General features: G+C 49.4%; 1 protein-coding gene and 1 pseudogene across 3 annotated transcripts in view; one reads left to right on the top strand and one right to left on the bottom strand.

Moving 5' to 3' along the window:
* The first annotated feature begins 722 nt into the window (after positions 1-722).
* The window catches only part of Tspan15 (tetraspanin 15), a 44338-nt gene continuing 18874 nt past the window's right edge, over positions 723-26186 (top strand). The window contains exons 1-2 of one of the 3 annotated variants that reach the window (XM_013517075.1): positions 723-893; positions 9258-9380. In XM_013517075.1, coding sequence (XP_013372529.1) covers positions 780-893; positions 9258-9380 — 237 coding nt within the window. In that variant the 5' untranslated portion in view covers positions 723-779. Of the gene's footprint in view, positions 894-9257; positions 9381-9407; positions 9447-26186 lie in introns of those variants that run through there. The other 2 variants (XM_005390084.2, XM_013517076.1) reach the window with 2 other exon arrangements.
* LOC102022327 lies at positions 4711-5159 on the bottom strand (annotated as a pseudogene).

Genomic DNA, 26186 nt, shown 5'->3' with positions numbered 1-26186 from the left:
CAACCGGCTAAGTGGAAAGCAGGGAGCTGCCCTAGGGACTGAGGATGGGCGCGGGGGAGGGATTCTCGGGTGGAAGAAGCCCTGGGGGCAGGGCTGGACCAGGCGTCCAAGAAGGGGACTTCCAGGATCAGTAGGGGGAAGGCCTAGTGCAGACTTGTCCCAGGAGGAGACTGAGGCTCCCTAGGGACCGCTGGGCTCTCGTCTGGACAGCTACACCTTCCTGGACGCAGACCCGCCCCTCCTCAGGCTGGCAGCCCCATTTCGTTATTCCACTCACGTCTCGCACACTCATTTACACCTTTAGTACGTGGGCGGTTAATTCCGCCCCTTTCCCATAGTCTTTTGACAACAATGGGAATCCTGCTCCTTTTTCTTTTTCTCTTCATCCCCACCCCGCACTGAGGGTGGAGCCCAGGGTCTTAGGCAAGCGCTGCACCACCGAGCTACCGCCTTAGCCCCGCTAAAAACTAGTACCCGAATCAGGCACGCGCTCTTTTCCCGCGCACCTCCGCTCCGCGCTCTCCCAAGCCTCCCTCCGCGCCCGGAGCGCAGGCGGTTTTTGGGTTTCAGCTAGCGCTGCCGCGTAAAACTCGCCCCCTACCCAGCCCTGAAGCCTCCTAGTCGGGAGCCGCAGCCCCGCCCATCCCGGCCCCGCCCCTCCCCGAGCCAGTGCCGCCGCCTCGCTCCCATTGGCTGCCGGGGCTGCGGGTTCCCGGGCGGGGCAGTGATTGCTGCTCGTCCGAGTCAGTCTGGGCCGGGGCACCGGCGGGCGACCGCAGATGGGGCCTCGAGCCAGGGTGCCCCGCGGGGACTCGGAGCAGGTGCGCTACTGCGCGCGCTTCTCCTACCTCTGGCTCAAGTTTTCGCTCATCATCTACTCCACAGTGTTCTGGGTGAGTGGCCCCAGTAAGGCCTGAGCACGCGGTTGCGGAGTGGGATATGGTCCCTCGATCGCCCCCACGCCGCGCTCGGGGCTGGTTCAGACTTAGCCGCTCTCTGGAGGGCGCGGGGCGCTTCTCCGGCTCCCCGGGTCCCTGATCTGCTCAGTTTTCACCTGTCTCGTCGGGAGGGTTAAGAGTCTGGTGCCCTCCGAGTGCCACGTAGCTCACCTGTGTGCACCTGGCGAGGGGTTTGGTCCCTGCGCGCAGGTTGGGGGCGGGGCAGGCGGTGATTACGGTGTTGTCCGCACCTCCCGGCCTACAAGTTGTTGCTGAGTTTGCTTCCCCACCAGCCAGCAGCGAAATGGCCTGGCTTTGTGATTGGGGATTGCCTGGTTCCCGGCCTGCTCCTCTACTTGCCCATGTCCCTGGGCAAGATGCCCCCCCCTGCGTCTTGGTTTCCTCTTGGGTGGATGAAGGACGCCCGTGCTTTCTCCGTAGGGTGGAGGATTCCCCTAGACCATGTCTCTGGCCACTTCTTGGTGTCCAGTTACGATTTCTGCTGTAACGGGGTTCTCTTCTCTCCCCCTTGGTTGAGGAACGCGATGCTAGCAATTGGACCTGAATGAACCAGGCTTCCAATCCTGCGACTGCCACTTTCTCACTGAGTGATCTTGGGAAAGTTCTTTCATGTCTCTGGGCTACAGTTTTCTTAGTTGCAAATAGAGACAATAATTGTTTTCACTTTTCAGGGTGCAAGTAGAGGTTGAATGATTAGGCTGCATGCAGTGCTTAGTACAGGGACCAATGAAGACCTCAAGAAGTTGGAGCTGGTGCTATGGGGCGGGGGAGAATCTGGACCCATATGGTGTAAGCTGCCCCAAGAGACTGGGTTTCTGTAAGGGCATTTTAGACTCTCCGACCTTAGTACAGGAATGAGGACATCTTTCTGCAGGCCAGCCCCACCCCTGGCCCTCAGGAGTAGCCCTCTGTGCCCAGTGTGCCAAAAGGGAGGACTTCCAGAGGCTCCTACATTGTCACTGATACCCTGTGTCCCCTGAGACACACACACTCTGTCCTGGTTTCCTCCTTTGTCCCTTGATGGATCTCTTCTGGTACCTGGAGTGGCCAAGTTTCCCAAGGGACTGCTTCTGATGGATCCCTGTGTAGGAGTGACCCTGGCTGGTGGTCAGGAAATACTGATTCCAGTCCTGCTCTCTTACTGATCCACAGGGTTATCTTAGTCAAGTCGTGTCTCTATTTTGGGCCTCAGAACTGTTAGGTTCCTTACCTACCTAGAAGACTAGTGAGCTTCCAGTCCAATTCTCTGCCTCCGGTAACGTGGAAGAGAGATGAGCAGTAGATGTGGGGGCTGGAGGATGGCAGGGACCCGTGGTGGAGGTTGTAGGGAGGCCAACAGTTGCGCTGTATATGGGACTGGGATGGGTGCTGGGAGCTGTAATTCAGTGCTTCTCATGGAAACTTACATCAGAACCAGAGAGTTTTAAAAAACACTACAGACTCTTGTGCCTTAGCATAAATATTCATCCAAATTTACTTAAGCTCCTCAGGTAATTCTAGTGTGCAGGCAGGATTGAAAGCTGCACTAGAGGATCTCATTGGTCCCTTTAGTCCCCAGGGATTCTTTGCCTGCCCTGTCTGGCCTGTGATGTCTCTTCTCAGGGGTCAGAGTTGAAAGCAAAGGCCAAGGCTACTGAGTGGGAAGGCAGGGATTTCATTTTAGGTTTCCCTGCTTCCTTTTGGGTGTAATGCTGGCTGGTCTCCTCACTTCTCCTCACCTCCATTTCCTCATCTGCAAGAAGCAATACCCTGTCAGGCACCCTCACCCATGTGTTTTTAGGGTTAATGACATGGCAAGAGAATGAGTGAGGTTTTTGTTTTTGTTTTTTTTATTTTAAAGAGAAAAAAATAACAAAATAACAGCAATGAAGACAAAAACAAAATAAAATACAAAAACAATAAAAACAATATAGCATTTCAAAACAAAGTGATCGGAATTAACAATGGTTGTTATATTACATATTGTTATATTCAACAAAGTTGCTCAGATTACCAGATGTAAGAATGCAAGATTGATCAAACAATTAAAGACAATAACAAGTAAGAAAAAACATTAGAAACAATACAGAGCTTCATTAAACAAGATGGTAGGAATATAGCAATGGTTATTATATTGCATATTGTTGTCTTCAAATTAGTTGTCCTGATTACCCGATAATGAGAAGAGTTTTATGCACAGGTGAATTCTGCAGTTAGATACAATCAAACTCGAATTTTCAAAGCCTTGTGCTGTCACTGTCTTTTGCAGCCCCCAGAGAAAACCGGCTCTTGGCCCTTGCTTTGCTTCTTTTGGGGCAGAGCAGGTCCCATCCCTGGGAGCATTTCTTTTCAACATCTCCCTATCCATGCCAGGAACTCAGTCAACTCTGCCAGGGTAGCTCCAGGTGCCATGGTTTGGCTGCAGGGCAGAGGTGCTGTGTGAGTTAAGTAATTTGTTCTGGACCAGGTTGCTGTTAATTGGAAACCGTTTACAGGTAAGCCCTTTCTCTCCGTGTTATACAGTACGAAGGCGAGAGGACGGGTAGGGGCAGGAGTTACTTGCTTTATAAGCCCAGGGTGTTAACGCTTTCATCTCTAACTTCTGTTACAATTTCTTGTGATCCTTTCCTGAGATAATCTAGGCCAAGGATGCCCTCGGCACAAACATGTATTTAGAGTGTGCATTTTTTTTTCACTTAACATAGCACACTGTACACACATATGTCTAACCCCCTTTTCACTTAAACTTAAATCCTTGTAAAATATGGAGCTGCCTCATCTGGTTTGATGACTATGTAGATTTCATCCCAGACTGTGCCAAATTTTATTTAATTCTAGACTATGCCTGCCTCATCTTGTTTGATTCAGACTTCAGACTTGATTCAGACTTCATTCTAGACTATGGCAAAATTTATTTAATCCAGCTCCAGCTGGGAAATTCTGAAGTTGTTTCTGATCTTTTACTACTGCAGGTGATACGGTGGGTGGGTTTCTTTTTGTCATTTTCCTTATATGTGTATGTCTGTAGGTAAGTTGTAGGGGTGGAATTGTTGGGTTAAAGGCCGTATCAATATATAACATAATACAGGAATACACCTAACATAGGCACGTATGGCTCTGTGAGTTTTCAGAAGCCCCCAGGTCACCCAGTGCAATGGACAGTGGAAGCTGAAAGTCCCCTTCTGAACTTTTCAGACCCTGCCCATTCCCAGTAGGGACAATGTCACTGGAACATCTAGCAGCATAGAATACTGTTGCTTGTTTTTGCGTAGACATTTTTAACCTTATTTTGTAGTGCTGGGGATTGAACCCAGGGCCTCATGTATGTTAGGCACATGTTCTGCCACTGAGCTACATTCTCAGTTCTAAAGTTTTGATGTTAAATCACATATAGAAGCAATACATGTTATAATGTGTACTGTTATTTATTTTCTTTCCTTTTCCTTTCTTTCTTTCTTCCTTCCTTCCTTCCTTCCTTTCTTTCTTTCTTTCTTTCTTTCTTTCTTTCTTTCTTTCTTTCTTTCTTTCTTTCTTTCTTTCTTTCTTTCAAGACAGGGTCTCACTGTGTAGCCCAGACTGGCCTCAAACATGCAGTGATCCTCTTGCCTCAGGCTCCTGAGTGCTGGGATTACAGGCATACATCACCATGCCTGGCCAGTTTAACATATTTCTTAAACTGACTTAATTCTCAAATTTAGAGGGATTTTTATTTATTTATTTGTTGCAGTTTTGTGGTTTTATTTAAGCACAAAGGAACAGGCGCACGAGCCGTCTACTTGTTTCCCTCGCTGCGCAGCCTGGCGTTGGGGTTGGTGACTCGGATGGCTAGCTGGGCTGCTCTTTCCATGATGGCCTTGTGGTTCTTAGAGGAGACACTGTGAGCAGTCTCTGCTCAGTCAGACTGGTTGCGTATCAGCAGCACCTCCAGCTCCTTAACGTTGTGCACCAGGGACTTCCGGAAGCCACTGGACAGCATGTGCTTTGTCTTGTTGCTTCCATAACCTGTGTTGGGCATCAAGATCTGGCCTTGAACCTTCTCCGCACCCTGTTGTCGATGCTTCTGGGTTTCCATCAGTTGCACTTAATTTTGACGTATGTGTCCGACTGGTGCCAGAAAAACTTCTCGGTCCTGTTTTTGACGATCTTGGGCTTCACAAAGGATCTGAGGGCTGCCATGGTGCCAAGTCAGAGATGGCTGCGACCTCCATAGGCAGAGCCAAAGAAGAGATAGAGTGATCGTTTTCCAGTACCAGGAATCAGACTCACGCCCTTGCACTTGCCGGGCAGGCGCTGTGCTGCTGAGCTAAATTCCCAGCCCCCAAGAGTGATTTTTAAAAGTAGTAGTAGGGTTCTATCACTACTACCAATGGGAAGCCAGTACCTCTAATCATAGACAGCAGATAACCATTAAAGTAATACAGTGCAGGGAAGATGAGACAGTGTTTAGGAATCCTATTGAGATATGGGTGCAGATTGATGACCCCAGTACCCACTTTCTGCTTAGAGACAACCTGGCACCAAGACAGACTCCTTCATGTCATCAGAGGGTCAGCGGGGAGTTGAACAAGGGAAAGTGCAGTCTGCCAGTGAGTAGGAATAAAATAAGTACCATTCAGGCCACTCAGCAGCCCGGCTTGGGCTCCCCGCTCTCCTCACTGCTGGCTCCTTCCTGCTCATCCCTGAGCTGTCTCCACACAGAATGGCTCAGTGCCTCTTCTTCTCACCAGTGGACGAAGCATTCTGACACAGGTGTCCTCACACTGCAGGGCACACACCTCTAATTTTAGCACTGCCCAGGGTATCCTAGAGATCCATTTACATAGCTATGTTTTCCTGCTGGACTGTGTGCTCCTGGAGGTCACGGTGCAGCTCATTTGTGTTTTTCTGATTGCTGGGCTTGGGGCTAGGCACATGGATACTCAGGTAGGGCCTGTTGCCTGAGGGATCCAGCCTGCAGCAGAAGCTGAGCCGGGAGTGTGACCAGCTGTGTGGTCAGGTTTGAGGGGGCCTTGAATTTGCACAGTGGGCTGGGCTGATCTCACAGCCAGTAGCTCTTTAGAAAGCATGGAGTCCACACTGTGCCAAAGGGGAAGGGTTCCCAGTGGAAAAGGGAGTCAGGGCGGGGGATGTTGACTAGCCTGCTTAGTGGGGGTGGGGGAGGTAATGAATGCCAGAGAAATATGAACTCTCTCTTTTCTTCTCCAAGGAGGGACCTGGTTATCAGAGCTTGGCTTTTGCATCTTTGTATTTCTGTGTAGTTTAATGGTTAGAGTGTGGACTCTGTACCAAGGTACCCGGCCTTAAATCTCAACTGTAGCCCTCAGAGGCTAAGTGACTCAGCATTGGCTCCCATGTGCCGCCCTTGCCTTATCTTTGGAATGGATATTAGGGCGTGCCCGCAAGTTGCTTAGAAGGTTAAATGGATTAATAAGGAGCTCAGCGAAGTGCCTGGCACTGGCCAACACTCAAGGCTCACAGACACTCCACTCTTTATGGGTTAGCCATTCTTCTGCCTTCCTCTCCACACTAGGTACTTAGGAGCCATAGACAGAGAATGAGAAGGGCCCTTAAAGATGCCCCAAGGAAGGTGGGCATCAGGAATCCAAGCACTCTGAGAGGCTGAGGCAAGAGGATTGCAAATTCCAGCCCAGGCTGGGCAACTTATTGGCTTAGTGAGATTTTTTCTCAAAATAAAAATAGAAATAAAGAGCTGGGGATGTAGCCCAATGCAAAGGCTCTGGATTCAGTGCCCAGTACTTGAGGCCTCCTTATTTTACCAAGAAGCAAACAGCCTGGGGGTGGGCGGCTGGTAGTCCCTATCCCATTAGTGACAGATGCAGATGGGAACCTAGGTGGCTGTGTGGTGACTTCCCAGCCATCCAGCTCTTCCTCCCAGCACAGGCTGAGGGTGGGAACCGGCTTTTCTGAAAGGAGCCAGGTCCCAGCCTTTTAGTGAAGCTAGGTCATACCAGGCAGCAAAGAGAGTGGATTTGGTTTCTAACAGATTTTTATTTTTGAAAAAGAGCCTTATTGTTTTTGTGAAAATAATATGTGCAACTGGTTAAAAAAGAATTCAAGCAATTTAGGAAAGCATAGTAAAGACAATAAAAGAATCTTTGATTCTACCACAGGAAGGAACCACCACTACTGGTTGGTAACATCCACCTGGATGTCTCTTTGTACATATATGGAAAGATTTTATTTCTTACAATTCTTTTTATTATACTTGGTCTATTGGGTTCTTGTGAGGAAGGTGCTTCAAAGTGCAGTTGTAGTGGGAAGTGCTTTGGTCTTCACGCTGGAGAAGCCCAGGCTCAGCCGTGGCTGCAGGGCTGGTGGAAGCCCACAGCCTAGGGCTTTGATACAGAGACGGACAGCAGCTTGCCAGGGGGCTATAGAGCCCTCAGTTTTACAGAAGAGCAAATAAGGTGGGTGCAGCCCCGTAGAATACACTCCCCCACCCGAAGTGTAGATAAGTGCCTGACCCCTTATCTTCCTGGAAGGGAGCAGGAGGTCAACTTATCCTGTGATGGGCCCCGCAGGGGGCCCATCTGTTAGAAACCAAAATCTGTTAGAAACCAAATCCACTCTCTTTGCTGCCCACGATGGGCCCCGCTGCTTGTGGCTTTTGGTTCCTAGAGGAGCAGGTGTAGCTACTGCTTGCCCTCCAGCCTCTTTCCTTGGAAGTGACTCACGGGGGCCACTGTGGGGTGAGGCTCCGAGAAACCAGATAAGGGAGTGATTGGCTGTTTCTGTGCCAGCTGGCTCCACCTGCTGGGAGAGCTGTCACCTGGGTGAGGCAGGACAGAGGGCACTGGGACAGCTTTTCCTGAGAGCTCTGGCTGAGAGAGGGTTGGAGCAGACGTCTCAGGGGAGGCAGGACGGCCCAGTGGAGACTGGCTGTTCTTTTTGAGATGGGGATGGTTCAGTTGCTCATTCATTCAGTCACCAAATAGTTATTGGACACCTTTTGGATGCCAGGCCCTGTGAAAGGTGCAGGAAACAACTCTGAACAAGACAGGTTCCCAGGAAGACTGGTAAACAAACACCATTGCTTAGGAGGGAGTGGGGAGCAAGTGGAGGGTTTGGAGTTCCTGCTTTAGATGGTGAGGTTAAGGAAGGGCTTAATTAGGAGGCCCTCCCAACTTTGTTTTTTTGAGACAAGGTCTTGCTCTGTAGTTCAGGCTGTCCATGAACTCACTCTATAGCCCAGGCTGGCCTTGAACTTGAAGTGATCTTCCTGCCTCAGCCTAGAAGCTGATGTTTCAGCTAAAGCTCAGAGTATGAAGGAGCTAGCTCTAAAAAAAAGGCCTGCAGAGGACATCTCAGGAGGAGAATGCAGTAAGTGCAAAAGCCCTGAGGCAGGTACATAAGCAAAGAAGCCTAAGAGGGGCCAGGATGTGAGTGTAAAGTGCGGCAGAGCCTGGTTGTAGGGGAGTTTGGGATCTGAGTGATAGAGAATATTGTTTTAATTGTCAAGACTGGTGGCAGAGCCATCTGGAGACCTAGATTTAGTGCCAGATCTTCTCTATGGCCTTCAGTAAGGTTCACCTCTCTGAGCCTCCTGGACCCTCAGCTGTGGATACTGAAGAAGCTGTGGGAGGCTCCTGGCAGATGAGAGACAGGCGTGCTCTACACCCCGTGCCTGGGGAGGATGGAGCCATGTTTGGGGCACTTTGTGTCACTCGGGGAGGTAGACACATGAGCTGTGGTGAGACCCCTTCTGGGCACACAGGGCTGGGCGGGTTGTCTGGAGAGGCTGTCTCAAGGTGCCAAGAGCTGGGCCTGGCGCCCAGAAAGCGGGGCAGGAGGAGCACTTCTGCGAGCCCAGGGGCAGGGCTGCCTGAGCCAGGGTGCCAGACAGGTGGCTGCCAGTGCCCCAGGCTCAGGCCTTGTCTTTGGAAAGGGGACAGCCCTTGTGTCCTGTGGAGGGGCAGCTGGGGTGGGGCCTCCTGCACCTTCAGCAGAGTGTTTTCACTGCCGCTGCCCTCTCGTCACACTTCCTTCACCTCTCTGGATCCTTGAAACAGCCCTGCGGGCTGGGTAGGACAGCTGCTGTCCACGTTACAGACGCGGAGACTGAGGCCCTGAGAGGGGAAATGACTTCTTCGAGGCCATCATGTGCATCTGTCCCTGAGACAAGAACCATTACCTGCCAAAACAGTGCCTGTCTTATTCATGAATTTTTCTCAAAAGGGACTTTCTTGCCTAGGGAGGTGTTTGCATCTTGCCCTTTAGGGAAGCAAATATTTGCCTGACAAGCGGAAGGAAACAGCTTTGACTGAGTCTAGGCTTGTTGTTTTGTTTTTCATTGTGCAGATCCCTCATGATTGCTTCCTGCCCTGCCCAGGGAGAGCTGGAACCACCACACCCCAGGGCAGCTGGAAGTCCCTCCCAAGATGGCCCCAGGGCCCCCAGGCTGTCCCCTGTCTCCTGACAGAGGTTGGTCTGTGCCCGGGCTCTCCTGCTGTGTCAAGGCGTAGCATGGAGACCGATAACTGTGGGCAGGTGGTTACTTCTGTTAAGTCTATTATTGCTGTTTATTAAATCATTAATCATTGTATATGTGCTGCCAAAGCGAGCACGAAATCATTAATCATTGTAATCCAGTAACTCTGTGATTGCTATTTCTTTTTTGAGACAGTGTAGTTCAGGCGGGCCTTGAACTCACTCTGCGGCTCAGGCTGGCCTCAAACTCATAGCAATCCTCCTGCTTCAGCCTCCTGAGTGCTGGAATAACAGGCAAGTGCCACCACACCGGGCTGTCATTCTTATTTCTAAACGTGCACATGCTAGCCATGATGATGGGGGCAGGGGTGGTAACAGTGCGGCTGGCAGTGGGCCGACACCAGCCCCCAGCCTAGGACCAGTTTTCCGGGTGCTGGGTGCGGTGGGAGACCAGATCCTGAGACAAGGTCACTTCCTGAGGTCAGAAGACAGTGCTTCCAGGCCGGTGGAGGCTGGAGGTGGCCTCTGCTGGGCGGGTTTCACAAGCACAGAGGTCCACACCCCACCCTCAGCGCAGCTGATAGAGTGGGTTGGGTGCAGCAGCACCACCCATTGTTCAGCTTGGCCAGGTGACATTCATGTGCAGCTGGCAAGGAAACCGAAGCTTCTGGTGCCACATTCGAGGGATCTTGGACTGGACTGGCGGCTTTCCAAGCCGACTGCGTGTGCAGCCGCATCCCGAGTACTGTGCTGTGCAGAGGCTTTCCCACCTGTTACGATCTGGGCGGTATCTCTGGGCTGCGGATATTTTGTGTACACGATTGGAAGAGTCCCAGAATGGGAGAGAATACAGCCAGGGTGTAGCAGCAGGGTGCAGGAGGAGCTGGGGACTCGGTCTGGATGGGGAAAGGCTGGGGCAGTGTGGAGACCTACAGCCTTCCCCAGCCTGGGGGTGTGGGGGACTCGGACACTGGGCTTCTTTTCCAGGGGACCTGGTTGTATCTTGGAGGAGGGAGGAGAGTCTGTGGCTTCTAAAATTTTGCTTTCGTTTTGGTTGTCTTAAAATACCCCTTCTGCCCTGAAAGCAATGTTTCTGCAGTTTGTAATTTGCAAATTTTGTATTAGACTCATACTTGAGTGCAAACTGTAGGGGTGATCTGTGATCCTGTTTCTACCTACACCTGCAGGTCTCACCCCCAGGAGAGGTGCGGCAAGGGGGTGGTCTACTCCCACTTTCCAGGCCAGGAGAGAGTGCCAGGCAGGTGGGATGAACGGGTAATGTTGCTGAGTCAATAGCTGGTTATTGGAAGGTCGAGGGCTTGACTTCTGGCCGGCTGCTAAGCTCTCTAGTGGGTTGAACGGTGGCCCCACCAAAAAGTGTGCCCAGGTCCCAGAACATGTAATGTGACCTTATTGGAAAAAGTGTCTTGAGCCGGGTGTGGTGGCACACATCTGTAATCCCACCATTCCTGAGGCGGAAGCAGGAGGATTGCTGTGAATTCAAGGCCAGCCTGGGCTACATAGCAGGAATTTGTTCCCAAAAAACCAAAAAGAAAAGAAGAGAGAAAGAATAAAGCTGTTGTTTTAAACTACCGAGGCAACCCTGGGAACCTAAAATGAGCCCTTTCTGCTTCACCTCACTGTGGGGAGGGGGCAGTGGAGCAGGGCCACAAACATTCTTTTGCCTTGAGTAGAGAGAGGGCCAAGTTGAGAAGGAAAGAACTGGGGGAGGAGCGAGGCTGGCCGGAGTGAGCTCGTAGCCCCACCCATGGCCGCAGCACACCCAGATCCCCGCCACGGTAGCCCCGCCCACGCAGGCCCACTGGCCCCGCCCACAACCAGTAGCCCTGCCCCCACACGCATTTGAAGCCGGGTCCTGGGCGGGGCGGTACAGTAGGTTTGTAGAGGCTTGCACTCTTCAAGGAATACAGGTGAAAGGAGGTACACATGGGAAGGAAACGCAGCTCCCAGAAAGGACTTCCTAAAAAGCAGTTAAACCAAACTGCTTGCCATTCAGGGTTGTAAACGATCAGGTTCCCTTTGCAGCAGCAGTGGTAGCCTGTCATGGGGCAAATAGGATGTGGCCTGGACTCGTAGAGGGACTGAACAGCCGGCTGGGGTGGGCATCTGGTCTGCCCCTGCCTTGCAGAGGGCAGGACCCGGGCTCTAGGCCTCACAGCAAGTGCCCCTCGCTCTAAGATTGCAGCCAGTGGGCACCCTCATTGGTGTCCTCCGACAACATCCTTTCCAGTTGGGCTGGGGTTGTTGTCCACACTGCCTGGTGACAGAGCCTGATGCGTAACTTCTCGTAGAAGGGGAAGAATGTTCCCAGCAGGGTCCAAGCTCAGGTAGTGGGAACCCAGCTCAAGCCTCTGCTTAGTTGCTCGCAGCCTCTGACCTGGGCAGCTACTGTGTTTTGTTTCATTTTTTTAAAGAGTAGGAAATTTTATTGAGAGAGACAGCTCCTGAGAGAGACAGGAGGGGATCCAGAAAGTGGGTTGCCCTGGGCAGCTACTGTTGCTGGGCCCTGTGATGGACAGCTCTGGCCCTGTCCCTTGAGAAGCTGGCAGTCAGAGTCCCAGCAGCTGTAGACTTAGGTGACCCGGGCGGGGTGGGCAGATGGGCCGGGTCAGCAGCTGCAGGAGGCTCTGGGGGGACACTCAGTCAGTGTTGGGCTCAGGGCTCCCACAGGGCTGGCAGTGGCCACTCGATTCCACCCCGAGGCAGGGAGGGGTGGACTTACATTCAGAGTGGACACAAGACAGGGCAGGAGTTGAGCAGGGCCCCACAGACCCCGAGATGTGCTGGGACCTGTTTGGTCTGTTGCTGTCTTCCTTCTCCACTGATGCCGCCTGTGTGCTGAGGCCTCATCGGAAATGGAATTTGACTGTTCAGCCAGACCACGCCCCCTTGCTGCCCTCTATCTGGCTGTGCCCTGCACCCTCCCTGTTGTCTTTGTGAAGCTGACAACAAGCGGCCCCTTCCTGTGGCTCTGGTGAGCTCCTGGAGGAGTTGTTTTCTAGCCTTCCTTGCAGCTGTGTAAGATGGCTCCGTTACTCCCTGTTATTGTAACGAAAGAGGCAGAGAGGGTGAATGACTTGTTAATGCATGCTGGAGGTGGAGGGGTTTGTTCCATGGGAGAGCTTCTCTCTTAGAGGCAGACTCTTTGGGATTAGGTTGTTTGCTTATTGATGTGGTTGTTCAGTCACTCATCAAACATCTCCTTGGCATCTAGGATCCTGGAGAAGCAAGGGTGCCAGCTCCACAGGGCAGGGGCCAAGGCTTTCGCAGAAAAGAGGTCTGAGTGCTGATAAGTGCAGGAAAGGAGGAAGCAAGCAGACCGCAAGTGTCAGAAGTCTCCTGGTCCAGGTCCCTTTTGGCTCTCTGAGCTGGCGCCACTGTCCTTCTGAAAAAAACTTTATTATTTTTCTGTCTCTTGGAAGGATGTGCCAGGGCGTGAGAACTCTTGTTCCTGATGAGGGAGGGTGGCTTGCAGTGCAAAGCACCGGCGTGGGAGCTGGGAGAACAGGGTCACAGCTGCTGACCGATGGCTAATTTGCTGTGTGACCTCGTGGGAGTGACCACCTCTCTCTGGACCTCGGATTCCCTTCTGCAAAATAAGCAGGGAGTGGGGGTGTTCTACCACATCAGTCTCCATCTGCTTGCTCCTGGTGGTCTGCAAGACAATGGAGATGACCCCTGGGGGAATATTTACAAATTTAATGTGCATACGTTAAATGTAATGTGTATTAAAGAAAATAATTAGCACCTCACATCTGCAATTTTATAGATGTTGATTAGCTTAGGTCCAGACCTTGTTTTCAGAAGAAAAGTCAGTGAGTTTAAAGAAAAATATCAGAGCCAGGCATGGCAGCACACACTGGTAATCCCACCACTCAGGAGACTGAGGCAGGAGGATTGCTGAAAGTTTGAGGTCAGGCTGGGCTACATAGTGAGTCAAGGCCAGCCTGGACTGCATAGTGAGACTCTGTCTCAGAAACCAAAACAAAGAAATCAGTTCAGTCATAGTGCAAGTGCTTGGTCAAGAGAAGGGCCGGAGCTTGGGAGATGTGGGAGTTCCTGGTGGCCATTCCGCTCCTTTCAGCACAGCACAGCCCATGCTGTGCTGACATTGAAAGGAGGAACTGGGATCCTCATTCTGTGTCACAGCACTTCACAGTTTACGGAGGAGCGTGGCCATGGCAGGGTTGTATAAGTGACTGGAGAAGAGCAGGCCTAGAGAGGATGTGGGCGGTGCAGCATCGCGCAGCTGCCGGGAGGTGCTGTGTGCCCAGCCGGCTGGCCCAGCAGCCAGCCGCGGAGAGGGCCCGCCGTCCTGCGGGTCTGCTGTGAGCATTCCCTCTTGTTCTACCTTTCTTAAAGCAGATGAGGGGGACTCAAGGTGCTGAGCCATCCTCTCCTCTCCTCTCCCCTCCCCTGCAGGGCTCTTTCCAGGCCAATGAGGAACATGCTCAAAGCCCTCGGTGTCCTGTATCCTGTAGGTTCGTTCGCCTGGGTGGGTAATAGGTAGGTTCTTGTTGTAGTCTGTATTTAGCTCCAGTTAGCAGTTAGTGAAATACCAGGTTTGGGCATTAATTCTGGGTGGAAGAGGCCACCACATCTCTGACCTCTCACCGTGACCCCCAAGGCTGCCCTGCCAGGTGCTGGTGTGTTCCAGCCACAGGCAAGGGGCCGCACACACTCGCAAACAGAATTCCTTGTGGACAACATGGGCTTCGGGTTCACGTGTTCAACTTTTTATTGTAAAGTAATTCAAAGTCATGAAAAGTTGAAATATGATGCAGTGGCACCTACCTGGCCATTACTGGGGAATATACAGACCTCACAGCAGTTCACCCCTGATGGCTCAATATGTGTTTCCTGGGAAATTTTTTTTTTTGTATATAACCACACCATTTTCATGACTATGAAAATGCCAAGTTCAAGAGGGGCATGGTAGCACACATTTGTAAGACCAGCACTCAGGAGTCGGAGGCAGGAGGATCACCATGAACTCAGGGCCAGCGTGAACTGCATACTGAGGCCATGTCTCAAAAAAACCTAAAACAAACAAACAAACAAAAAACTCAAAAGAAAATACCAAGTTCATGTTAAAAATACCCCACTGTCTCTAAAATATCTTTTGTACATTAAAACAAAATTTAGTAGCTAGCATCCCAGTCCATGCAATGTGGTGGCTTTTGTTTTGACAAAAGGCTCCCTGTGCATCCAAAACATGAGGGGTGACCTTTGTAGTCCTGAATGTCACAGGCTCTGATTCCTGAGAGGACTGTCGTGTGTTACCTACTGTGTTGTGTAGACCTGCTGAGATCTGCTGGACCTGGGCCTCTTTTTGCTTAGGGAAGATGCCGAAAGCAGGTAAGGAACCAGGTATGGTGGGCTATAATCCTAGCACTTGGGAGGCTGAGGCAGGAGGATTGCTCTAAGCTTGAGGTCAGTCTGGACTACATAGTAAGTTCAAGACCATCCTGAACTACATAGTGAAACCTTATCTTAACAAACAAACAAAAAGAAAGTAGGTAAGGAAAGGTTTACTTACTGGGTCCAGAAAGCTGGCCATTCACGAGAGGGAGGCCCTCGTGAATCTTTCCTTGCACAAATGGTAGCCCCTGTTTTGGGACATAAGACTAATTTTATCATCAAGGCACAAAAACATAGGTCTGTCAGATTCATGTTTATTCTTTAGAATATATCTGTTGATGAATTATTAATTTTATGCATTTTGTTATATTAAACACTGAGTAGTTAACAGGAAAAATATCACAAAAATAAAATATTGAGTTTTTAATATTTATTGAGTGTTTATAAAAAATTAGAATTTTGGGGCTGGGGATTTAGCTTAGCGGCAAAAGTGCCTGCCTGGCAAGCGCAAGGTCGTGAGTTCGGTTCCTGGTACCGGAGAAAAACAAAACAAAACAAAACAAAACAAAAAACCAAAAAAATTAGAATTTCAACATGGACTAGTTTTTGGTGCACAAAGTCTGAAAAAGAACATTAGAAAAAAAATTCCTGTATGAACTACAATGAAAATGCCAATAGCATTCTACAAAAAAAACCACTTCAGTTATCACACCTAAGGCAGTCAGCACACATAACAACAACACGTTCCGTACACACACAATGCTTACACTGATAGCCCATGTCTTTTGCTCTTCTATCCTTTTTATAGGACATACTTGACATCTCAGTGCTCTTGATGTTTTCTTAGGAGGTTGTTATTATATTATACAGTGTGTAGTTAACAGAAACATAAACTATCAGTAAAATAAATTATTGAATTCTTAATATGCATTGCACATTTAGAATAGACATCAACATTTTCACAGCAGCTGTGTACTTGCTTACAAAACCTAAAAGATAACATCAGAAATAAATTCCTATATGAACTGCAATGAAAATACCAATAGAACTCAACCACAAAAGTAAGCTTTTCTTCAAGTGTCACACTCCAGGCAGTCTTCACACATGACAACTGCATGTTCCATGCACACGTCTCACTTACACTGACAGCACGTGTGCTTAGCTTTTCTTTCCTATGTGGCGGTTTTGTCACATCTCTTCTCTCCCTGCTTTGTCAGGAGTTTCCTCCTATATTGTACAACATGCACTTAGCAGGGAAATAAGATGTCAATAAAATAAAATAACAAATATGTACTGAGTGCTTAGAGTAGACATGAACATTTTCACATCAGCTGTTTACTTGCTTACAAACCAAAAAGATAACATCAAAAATAAAAACCTATGTGAACTACAGTGCAAACACAAAAGTCTATGACACAAATAAGTTTTGCTTCAGTGTCACACCCAAGGCGGTCCTCACACATGACAGCTGCATGTTCCGTACACAAGTATTGCTTACACTGGTAGCACAGATGTTTTGTTTTCCTTTACTTACTTGTAGGGCACAGTTGACATCTTCTTTTCCTGTTGTTCTAGTAGTTCTTTGTGGTGCTGTACCTGCCTGTTCACCTGTCAGCTCACCAGTGTGCTCCATAACTTTTTTGCATAGTTCATTGGGCAGAAACATTTTGTTTTTCTCTGTTATAAATGATATCTTATAAGCTCCAGTCCCAGTTCACTAAGAAAATTTCTCTGTGATATTTTGCACTTGTTATTTTTCTTTGTAAACTATCAAACTATTTATGCCACCATGTTTAGGATCAAGTAAAACACAACCAGTGGTCAGTGCTTTGTATTTCAAGTGACATCATAGTTGCTGCATAACTCATCAACAAAATTTACTCCATCTTTGGTTTGTTGTTGAAAGTTTGGGCTTCTGTTTTGCCTAGGTTTCCCTATCAATATTTCCATCATGGTAAAATGTTGACATTGGCAGTACCAGTTTGTTTTTCTTTGCTGTACCTGAGGCCAATGTTATATCTCTCTAAAATCCAGGCATTGTAGTATACAATTCTCTGTTTTGAAATTGCAACATTTCATTTTGAATTTCTGATTTGTTTGTGTACAGTTCCTGCACTGGTCAACTTCTGCTCTGTTAGCAAATGTAATGTCAATTGGAAACTGATAAACCAGTTGTTGAATGTCATATTCTGATTAGTTTTGGAAGCAGGAGCAACAAGTCTGTTCAAAACATCATTTGCAATACTACTGTATGAATAAGGACCTGATGGCCAAGTTCCAGGCTAAATGTCTAAATTGAAATCATAATGAAAATTCACATCCACAAGGACATACTTTCTATGCCATATTTTGACCTATCACTTTTCCTTAAGCCTTTTACACTCTTGTGATCACCATAAGAAATCTATGCTAAGTATAGCAGACCTATGAATGCTTTCAGTTCAGCTAGTGAGGTGTAATAATAAATAAATTTTCAAATATGATTATTGGTACCTACAGAAAATTTTACTTGCATTTCAACCGTTGTGTATTTCACAGCATCTGTAGCATTTTGTCTGTTACAATGTTCAACACTGAATGTGGTGCTGGCATTCTGTCCAATACATGTCACCCCTGCCAACACCCTCACTATATTTTCAGACCTAGTTCTAACATTGAATCATTCCATTTGGTTGCATGGCCATTTTGCAACATTTTGGCTAGTCAAATATATACTCACATTGCTGTTTTCTTCCTCATCTGAATCAAGAAGGTCTGCATTCCCTTTGTGTGTATCAGTTGATTCTTGCTCCATTTCACTGTCCCAGGAACTTTAGCTCACATGGCCAATGTCAAAGTCGTCGTCATCATCATCCATCCACACCACTTTTCTGTTATGAACCATATATTTTACCACATGGATCATCATCATCCATGCATAAGTAATCTGATGATTCATTTTTGACTTCCAAATCTTGCAAATCTGGTTTTTCATGTGCCATTGTACTGAATTGGGCTATTTCCACCAGAAAATCAAAAGAAAACTTTTTTTTAAAAGAAGAACAAATCCTGGAATGGTGTGGGTCTATTGGACCCTCTGTGATGCTTGAGTAAACATATGCAAAACTAGGTAGAGGTATTATAAGGGTACAAATCCCATTTTGCCACTTTTGCACACATGCACACTGCTTGCCATTCATCATATTAAGTGGGTAAACAACATAGATTGCTTCCCGTATCCCACAGGGAAGGGTACTGAGACATACAGCCAGCTATTGTAATGCTAAAGTACAAATTTACAGTAGAAAAGTATGGGATGGGTTCGCTAAAGTTATGCCCCTTGTTAATCACAGCTTGGTGGCCAGAGGGAGACTTGAGACTCTGTGGGTGCCCACTTTTAGTTACCCTTGCCAGGCTCTGGGAGAAGCAGCAGTCAGGGGCCACTAGATCAAGGCACTGCCCAGAGGGCCTGGGAGCCCGGCAGCAGGAGTGCTCAAGTTCTGGCCCAGGGTGCAGCATGCCCCTGGTGTGTGGGGTGGCTGCTGTTTGTCCTTTCACTCTGACCTGGGTTGGGGTCGGGGAGACTTCTTATTTCTGCCAGAAGGACAGCTGTACCAATCTGCCACAAAATCCCTCAAATGATATGTCCTAAATCGAGTACTTTGTAAGTGGAGCTGTGATGGGGGACATGTCATTATCATCATTATTTTTTTTAGAAATGTAAACCCACAGAAAAAACTTAAAGAGTTCAAAGAATACTCACAGGCTTTTGAGTTACCAGTTGTCATCTTGCCTTAACATCTCTCTAGATATACAATTTTTTTCTGCCAATCCCACTGAAAGAAAACTACAGTCACCCTTAAATACCCCTGGGCTCAACTTTCCAAAACAGCCATTCCTGTACACCACCATTACCTGAAAAAAAATCACCGTGAAATAAAACAGCAACCGATATTCAGCCTTTATTCAAATTTCCTTGGTTGTTTCCTGTTTATAATAAGAACTACAGTGTCCTTCAGAACATGAGGGCATCCCCAGCCCCCCCATATCAAAATCTGAAGTCACTCAAATCCCTCATATAAAGTGGTGTATTTTTGGCCAGGCATGGTGGCACACCTCTAATACCAGCATTCAGGTGGCTGAGGCAGGAGGATTGCCACAAGTTTGAGGCCAGCCTGGGATACCTAGTGAGTCCAAGGCCAGCCAGGACTACACAGTGAGACTCTGTGTAAAAAACAAAAACAAAAACAAAATTCAACAAAAGGTGTTATTTTGTACATAACCTATGCACACATCCTCTTACTGGGAGTCATCTCTAGATTACTTACAATACCCAGCACAGCATGAGTACCGCATAAATCACTATTACGCTGTGTTGTCCAGTGAACAATGACAAGAAAGCAAAGTCTTTACCTGTTCCATAGGGCATAAGTTTGGGGAGATACTTACAATCCACACAGCAATCCAAACCCAAGAGTCGCACCTTAGCTGGAGCTCACATTCTAGCTGCTAGGTGATGGTGGTGCTGGGGCAAGTAAGAAAAGCGCAATGTATGTTCCGGAGAAAAATTAAAGAGGAACGAGGACCTGAGAAGTTGGCAAAAAGGATGTTAGTGTGGCCTGGGAAGGTGACATTTGGGCCAAGAGAGGGTCCAACCCTCACTGCTAAGATGGGTGCATGTACCGAGCTTGGCAGGTGCTGTGGGTTCCAGGAATAGCAAGGGCTGGGGCTGCTGGAGAGGGAGTGTGCATGCGTGTGGGCATGCATGCGTGCGTGTGAGGTGGGGACTTCCTGGCCAGCGAGAAGGCTTCGGCTTTTGCACTGAATGGCAGCAGGTGCTGGAAGTTTGCAGAAAAGCGATTGGCTGTGACTTTGACTTGGAGGATACTCGGCTTGTGTGCTGAGAACAGACTGAAGAATGGGGTACAAGGTGGCAGGAGGCCAGTGCAAAGCTTTCCCACAGTCCCAAGTTGTGACAGTGGCCTGAACTGCAGTGGGCGCATGGAAGTGGTGAGAAGCAGACACACCTGACAGAAAAGGGAAACCACTAAAATAAGGAAGTCACACATGCAGATTAACTTTGAAGAGTGCTGTCACCCACAGAATATCACATAGCCCCAGCGTCACCCAGAGGCAGGGCACCAATATCCCAGGGGAAGGTGCAGCATAAGGAGAGGGTGGGGATTGCTGGGCTGCACCTCCTGCTGCAGGTCTGGGAAATGCTCCTGCTGGAACCGTGCAGCCGTAGCCAAATTTCCAGCAAACTACGAAGTGAGTCCAGAGGTTCATCAGGTCAGCAGGCCTGGAGGCTTCTGAGGGCTCAAGTCAGTGTGGAGGTTCCAGATGTGGGAGATTCAAGACACGCGGCAACCACAAGTATCACCCAGGCTTCCAGCATCCTGGGTCCAGCCAAACATCAGCCATGAAGTAGATGGGGGAAATGAGGTGCTTTCCAACACCACAGTGCTCAGCTGTGAGCTCAATTCTACACTTACTGCAGGCCCAGGGAGCCTGACGTCCTCTCTCAGGGGCTGCATCAGGCCCACTTCCTGCAGGATCCACAGACTCCCCAGCCTTGTTGTCTCTGGCTACTTGGTGGAGCGTTTCAGAGGCACGCAGATCAAATGGGGTGCAGGTCTGAGGATCACTGTGCCCTGGTCAGCAAACATTAACATTTGCAAAAAGGCAAAGCCTGCACCATCTTTCTCATTTGGCTTTTTTTTCCTGGAAAAAAAAATTTTTATTGAAATGGGCTATTAATGTTAATGTGTAAATTTATTATTTCTGAATGAATTAATAAATATTTAAATATGTCTCAGGTGTAATTCATGATAAACTGATGAATGGCAGTCCTGAAAACAAAAGCTCTAGAATCCTCAAGAACTTTTGAGTGAAAGGAGCTGGGGGACCAACTGGCTTACAACCGTGTGTAGTGGCCACTCAGTAAATAGATGTTGAATGAATGAATGAACTTATTGGCTTCACCCGTGAGACCTGCCTTTGGTGTCTTCTCTGTGAGCCTCTCCCATCCCATTCCCTGTTGTCATCCTCTGTGTGTCCTTCCTGTGCAGTGGGAACTCCCTCTTATCCCCCTTCGGAATTCCTGCTTAGCCAGTAAATTGACTCAGTCCAAACATCACCTCCTCCTGGAAGCCTTCTCTGGCCCTGCCCATCTGATTTGCCAGCTGCTCTGCTCTGATCCTCTGCATACTTGACCCTCCCCCCAGAGGTTCCCCAGCTCTCCACCTTTGTCATGCTGGTGTGTTGCTCACCAGAGGGGCCCTGTGCAAGCAGGAACGAGGTCCCACCTGTTCATTCCCACTGCCTGGTACATACGTAGTCGGAGCTTGACAAATATATGTGGAATCAGCTGCCTTGGAATTCGGAATAGGACTCTTCCCACTCCCCCAGTTAACCTCGGACCAAACTGGCTCCAAAGGAGAAATGGTTTCCAGCATCTGATTCAGGTCTTGGAATATCTGAATTACAACAGCACAGAATGTTTACAGGGAAGAAGTAACACTGAGCACCTGCTGGATGCCCGGACTTTTGCACAGCTTCTTGTTTCAGGGGCATTGTGGTTCCTTTGGCCCATACAAGCTGGCTTGGCTCGCCCCTTTCCATGCGGCTTTATGCCAAGTGTGGTCTAGAGCTAAGCTGCCAAACTTCACGTAAACTCCTGGACATCCTGATACACGCACACACTATGTGTCAGCTGTGCAGTTGTTGAGATCAGAGTCGGGGTGTGTTGCTGGACTCTGCTGCCACACTCTGCATGCAATAGGTAACAAACACCTTGAGCAATGCATTCAATGGCATAGTTAACACTGGAAATACCACTACCAGTGGCAGCTTCCCATTACTGGTTTCTTAGCAGTTGAAAAGTGGAGGGAGGTCTCTATTGCTCAGGGGATCCAGGAAGGTTTCCTGGGAGGAGGATGCTCTGGCCGAGTTCTGGAGTGTGGGTATTCACCTTCACTAGCTTCATTGCAATGGTCTCTGTTCTGAGGCTGCTGTAGGAGGTAGTGCTGGAGGCTAGGGAAGCCAGAGCATCTCTGTCCCCCGTAGGGCTTTGCCCGTGCAGAAGCGTGACATCCCATGCAGAAGCAGGTGTGGTGGACTCACCGAGGTCTTGGCAGCCTATGGACAAGGAGAGGACTTTGCATTTCCATGGGGTGCTGATGTGTGGGACTCTGGGCGGGGGAGGCATCTGGGCAAGTTTCCATGGACTAATGGGGAAGGAGAGGGGCTGTAGGGGGTGGTTATGACCAGTGGGGAAGCAACGCCCAGAGAGGGAAAGGGACTTGCCCAAGGTTGCACAGGAACTGGTGGCAGAGCCGGGGTTAGGGTCTAGGACCTTCATGTTCCAGCACAGTGTTCCCTGTGCCCTTGACCTGTTTAGAGTCAGCAGCCATTGGGGGGGCACCGTGTAGTCTTTAAGGCTGTGCCCGAGCCAGGACTGATATTTACCATCCAGTTACCTCTTCCGCTTTCCAACCTGAGTGGCAAAGGAGTGCAGGCCTGAAAGTGGTGTGGGATTCCGTGCCAAGGTAGGGAGGAGCAAGCCACGGGGCTGCATCTGTAACAAGGCTGTTTGGGTCATTTTTCCCCGGATATAAAACTAATCCTAAGATTAAAAATAATAACCATGAAATGCTTAGTGAGCCTTATCAGTGCCACATTTGGGTAGAGATAGCCCTTAACTCCTAGGTGTTTAACTCCTAGGTGTCCCTTTCCTGGGCGGAGGCCTCAGCCTGCAGCACCTGTGCTGGAATTTCCTTCACCTCTTCTGTCCTCCCCTCAACTTGCTGCCCCCCCCTTGCCTGCTCCTTTTCAGGTCCCCCCCTCTCTGTTTTTACAGCTTCTCTCCTCTCAGCATCCCAGAGGGGTTGGAAGCTGGCTCACAGGGGATCCCCCCTTTCTCTATTCCTTTGCCTTCAACTCTGGGTCCCGCAGAACAAACTTCCAGACCAGTAGGAGTACAGGGGGTGCTGGACCAGTTCCTGGTGGCCAACTGTGGGTTCTGAAAGGCTGCTGGACCTGCACGGAGGCCACTGGAGAGGACAGATGTCACCTCACAACCTCTGTGAACCCAAGTCTCCTTTTAGAGTCTGAGAGGAAGAGGTCCAGGCCCACACATCCACCTCTGCCATGACGTACTCCACTGAGCAGCAGAACCTCAGCATACTGGCTGCTCGGGGCTTCAGGCGAGGCAGGGCCTGCGGAAGAAGAGCCCACGAGGTGCACCCCTGAGTGCTCACCCCAGCTGGGACCACCCGCACCCCACACAGCTCTTCATCCCTGGGGTCCCCAAGAGCATCTCCCAGAACCCCAGTCCCAATCCCTTATCCTTGTCCTCAGCTAGAGCTCTGCCTGGATACTGCCCATGGTGGCCAGACCTGGGGGACCCTGTGTCCTCATGGCCAGGACCAGGCATCCAGGGTGTTCCCAGGAAACATTGTCTTCAGCTTCACTTGGCCTCGGTTCATGAGTCTGCCTGACCTGGAACCCACTGGGGCTGAGGTGGAGATGGTGTAGTAGACACCATGACACCATTACTGGTGAGTGTGGGGACACAGCCCTGGGAGGCGAGCTCTACGCCTTGCAGTTCAGATTCATGGGTGGCAAGGGACATGTCAGAGAGGAAGGTATGTGTGTGAGGTGGATTGCTTCTTGACTCCCCTTCCTCCCCTGGCCGTTTCCATGGTTTCTCTACTCAACATGAGTCACTCTTGTCTTCAAGCCTCCAGGGCTCTGTTCCAGACTGGGATCTCCAGAGATCCTTCTTTGGGCTTAGTGACATCTGAAGCAATGTCATTTTTCAGAATCCGTTTCTCCAGCCAATATATTGGGCATGGCTGGCTCAGGTGCATGAAGCCAAACTCCCGCAGCCTTCAGGGCCCACTCAGAAGTCCCTCTCGGGGGGCTGGGGATTTAGCTCAGCAGCACAGCGCCTGCCTGGCAAGTGCAAGGTCGTGAGTTTAATTCCCAGTACCGGAAAAAAAAAAAACCAAAAAAAAAAAAAGGAAGTCCCTCTCAGGTTTCCCAGGAGGACGTAGCTGCTCTGCATCCTCTGAATATCCCGGTCCTATGCACTCCCACTTACCTGTCCTGATGCTGCGCTCTAGAGGGGCCTGGCTAGGTCAGCACCTGGGCCCTACGCTTCCTGTGTTGTTCCTGATTGGAAATTCCACTCTGCCAGCTGGATTGAATAACTAGGGCTTGTGACCCTTCCAGCCTTGCTCCTTCACAGGCTGGAATGTGCTGAGTGCCCGTGGGAGTCTTTTAAATCAATGACGGGAAGGCGGCATAACAGACCAGCATGCCCACGCTGCCTCCTCAACAGGCTTGTTTTCCAAAAGCCGTGGTTCCTGTCATGGGCCTGGCTGGCCGGTCTTCCCAGGCACACTGCAAAATGCTGCCGAGGTCTTTCCCCAGCTTTGCCGGCCGGCACAGGAAAGCTGGAGAGAGTCAGAAAGCAGCGTTATTGAGAGCAAATGATAAAGAGGAGATACAAAGAAGGGAGAAACCATGCTCGGGCAGGAATACCTGATGGAATAAAACTGACCGTTGTCCCCAAGGGGGTCTGTTGATTCAGTATGGTACCAGTCAAACCTCAGGGCCCCCCCATGGAGGCTGATGATTCTTTTGGAAAAGTCCACATCCATGAATATCCAGGACACTTTATGAAGAAGACAAGGAGGAGGGACTTGGCTTACCAGATGCCAAGATGTGTTATAAAGCTATAGTCACTGTAATAGGGAGGTGTTTAGGGGCAGACAGAATGGCCAGGGGGAAGAGAGGGAAAGCCGTCAGTAGATCCAGGCATACGTGTAACCTCAGCATGAGACGTGGGGGTGAGAGCAGATTGGGGGGGACCACAGGGCCGGCTAACAGCTGGTACCATGTGACTGCGTCTGAGCCTGCTCTGAGAAGTGAGGTTGGCCGCGTCGTGGCTGTGGGAGGATGATGTGGAGATGAAGGGAGATGATGTGGGGACAGCATTTGGTAGGCTGATGGCACAGAAAGCTTGCCCTGTTGATAGCAGCAGGCTTCACTATTCCACAGGTGAAAAATGCAGCCCAGAGAGGACACGACATGGCCACGGGGACTGAGCCATGGGGGTGGAATCCAGGGTGCCAGCTCCCATCTCTCAGTTTGCCTCTTGCAGCACCCTGATCTGGGCAGAAGAGAGGCTGAGACAGAAGCCTGCTGAGCTGGGGTGGCTTGGACCAGGGTCTGGCAGGATTGGTCATAGGGTTGATGAAGGGGAAGTTTGGGGTTTCACCTGGCCAGAAGCAGGGGCCCTGCTATCCCTGTTTTAGTCTAAATCTCCCCCAGGCCTTGGGGGTGGGGAATTTATTCCCCATCTACTTGCAAGCTAGGGGCCCAACACAGAGCTCTGGGGCCTTCAAGGCCCAGTTCTAGAACAAAGCAGGTCTTAGGGCTTTCTAGAAGACCTATGCAGAGGTCCCCTCTCACTTTTGTTCCAATTCCAGAGTCCTGTGTACCTCTCCATGGCAGAAAATACATCTTGCTTTGCACAGACCTTTTTGCATACATCACTTTTTGCACCAGGAGAGTACTGTCTGGGGGAGTCTGTGAACAGGACAGCAGAACAGAATAGTTAAATACATGAAAGTAAATGTACACAATTACAAAAGAAATTGATTATATTGAGATAAAATTACTAAAATGTAGCAAAACCAAATTTATGGTACAGTAACAGTGTGTGTGTGTGTGTGTTTTTAACAACGTGATTCCTTGCCACTGCATTAAATCACAAGATCTAGCATTGGGTCTGATACTGCTGTAGTGTTGAATGAGGAGTATTAGTGATATTTTAAGCTCTTGCAATAACTGTAATGTGATACCTATTGCAGATAAAGTCACAGGTGCTGTTAACCTCCTTGGTTTGTTCCCTACATTTAAACATTCAAAGGAATGTTTCAGTAAGAGGTTATGTTAGTCAGCTTTCCATTACTGTAACAAATACCTGAGATGATTAAATTATGAAGAGGAAAGGTTTATATTGGCTCATAGTTTTGGGGTTTCCGATTCATGATCTATTGACCTAGTTGCTTTTGGCCTGTGGCAAGGCAGTACATCATGGGGCAGCTTGAAGCAGAAACTTCTCACCTTGCGGCCAGGGAAGCAAAAAAGAGGAGAAAGGGACCAGGGTCCCATCATCCCGTTTAAGGGTAAGCCTTGGAGACCTCTCATGAGACCCCACCTTTTAAAGCTTCCAGCGTTGCCAAACAGCGCCACCCAGGGGAGTAAACCTTCATTACATGAGCCTTTGGGAGCCATTCAAGAGCCAAACAGCGGCAGCGGTGAATGAAATGAAAGGGATCACTTTTTCCTCCAGCCCAGTTACAAGACTCTGGAGTTCCAGCTATTGGACTGAAGTTTCTAGAGTCTCTCAGTCTCCCTTCCCCC

This window comes from Chinchilla lanigera, unplaced genomic scaffold (genome assembly GCF_000276665.1).
Source record: "Chinchilla lanigera isolate Chin_1 unplaced genomic scaffold, ChiLan1.0 scaffold00036, whole genome shotgun sequence".
Lineage (NCBI taxonomy): Eukaryota > Metazoa > Chordata > Mammalia > Rodentia > Chinchillidae > Chinchilla > Chinchilla lanigera.
This window is presented reverse-complemented; position numbering and strand designations above follow the sequence as displayed.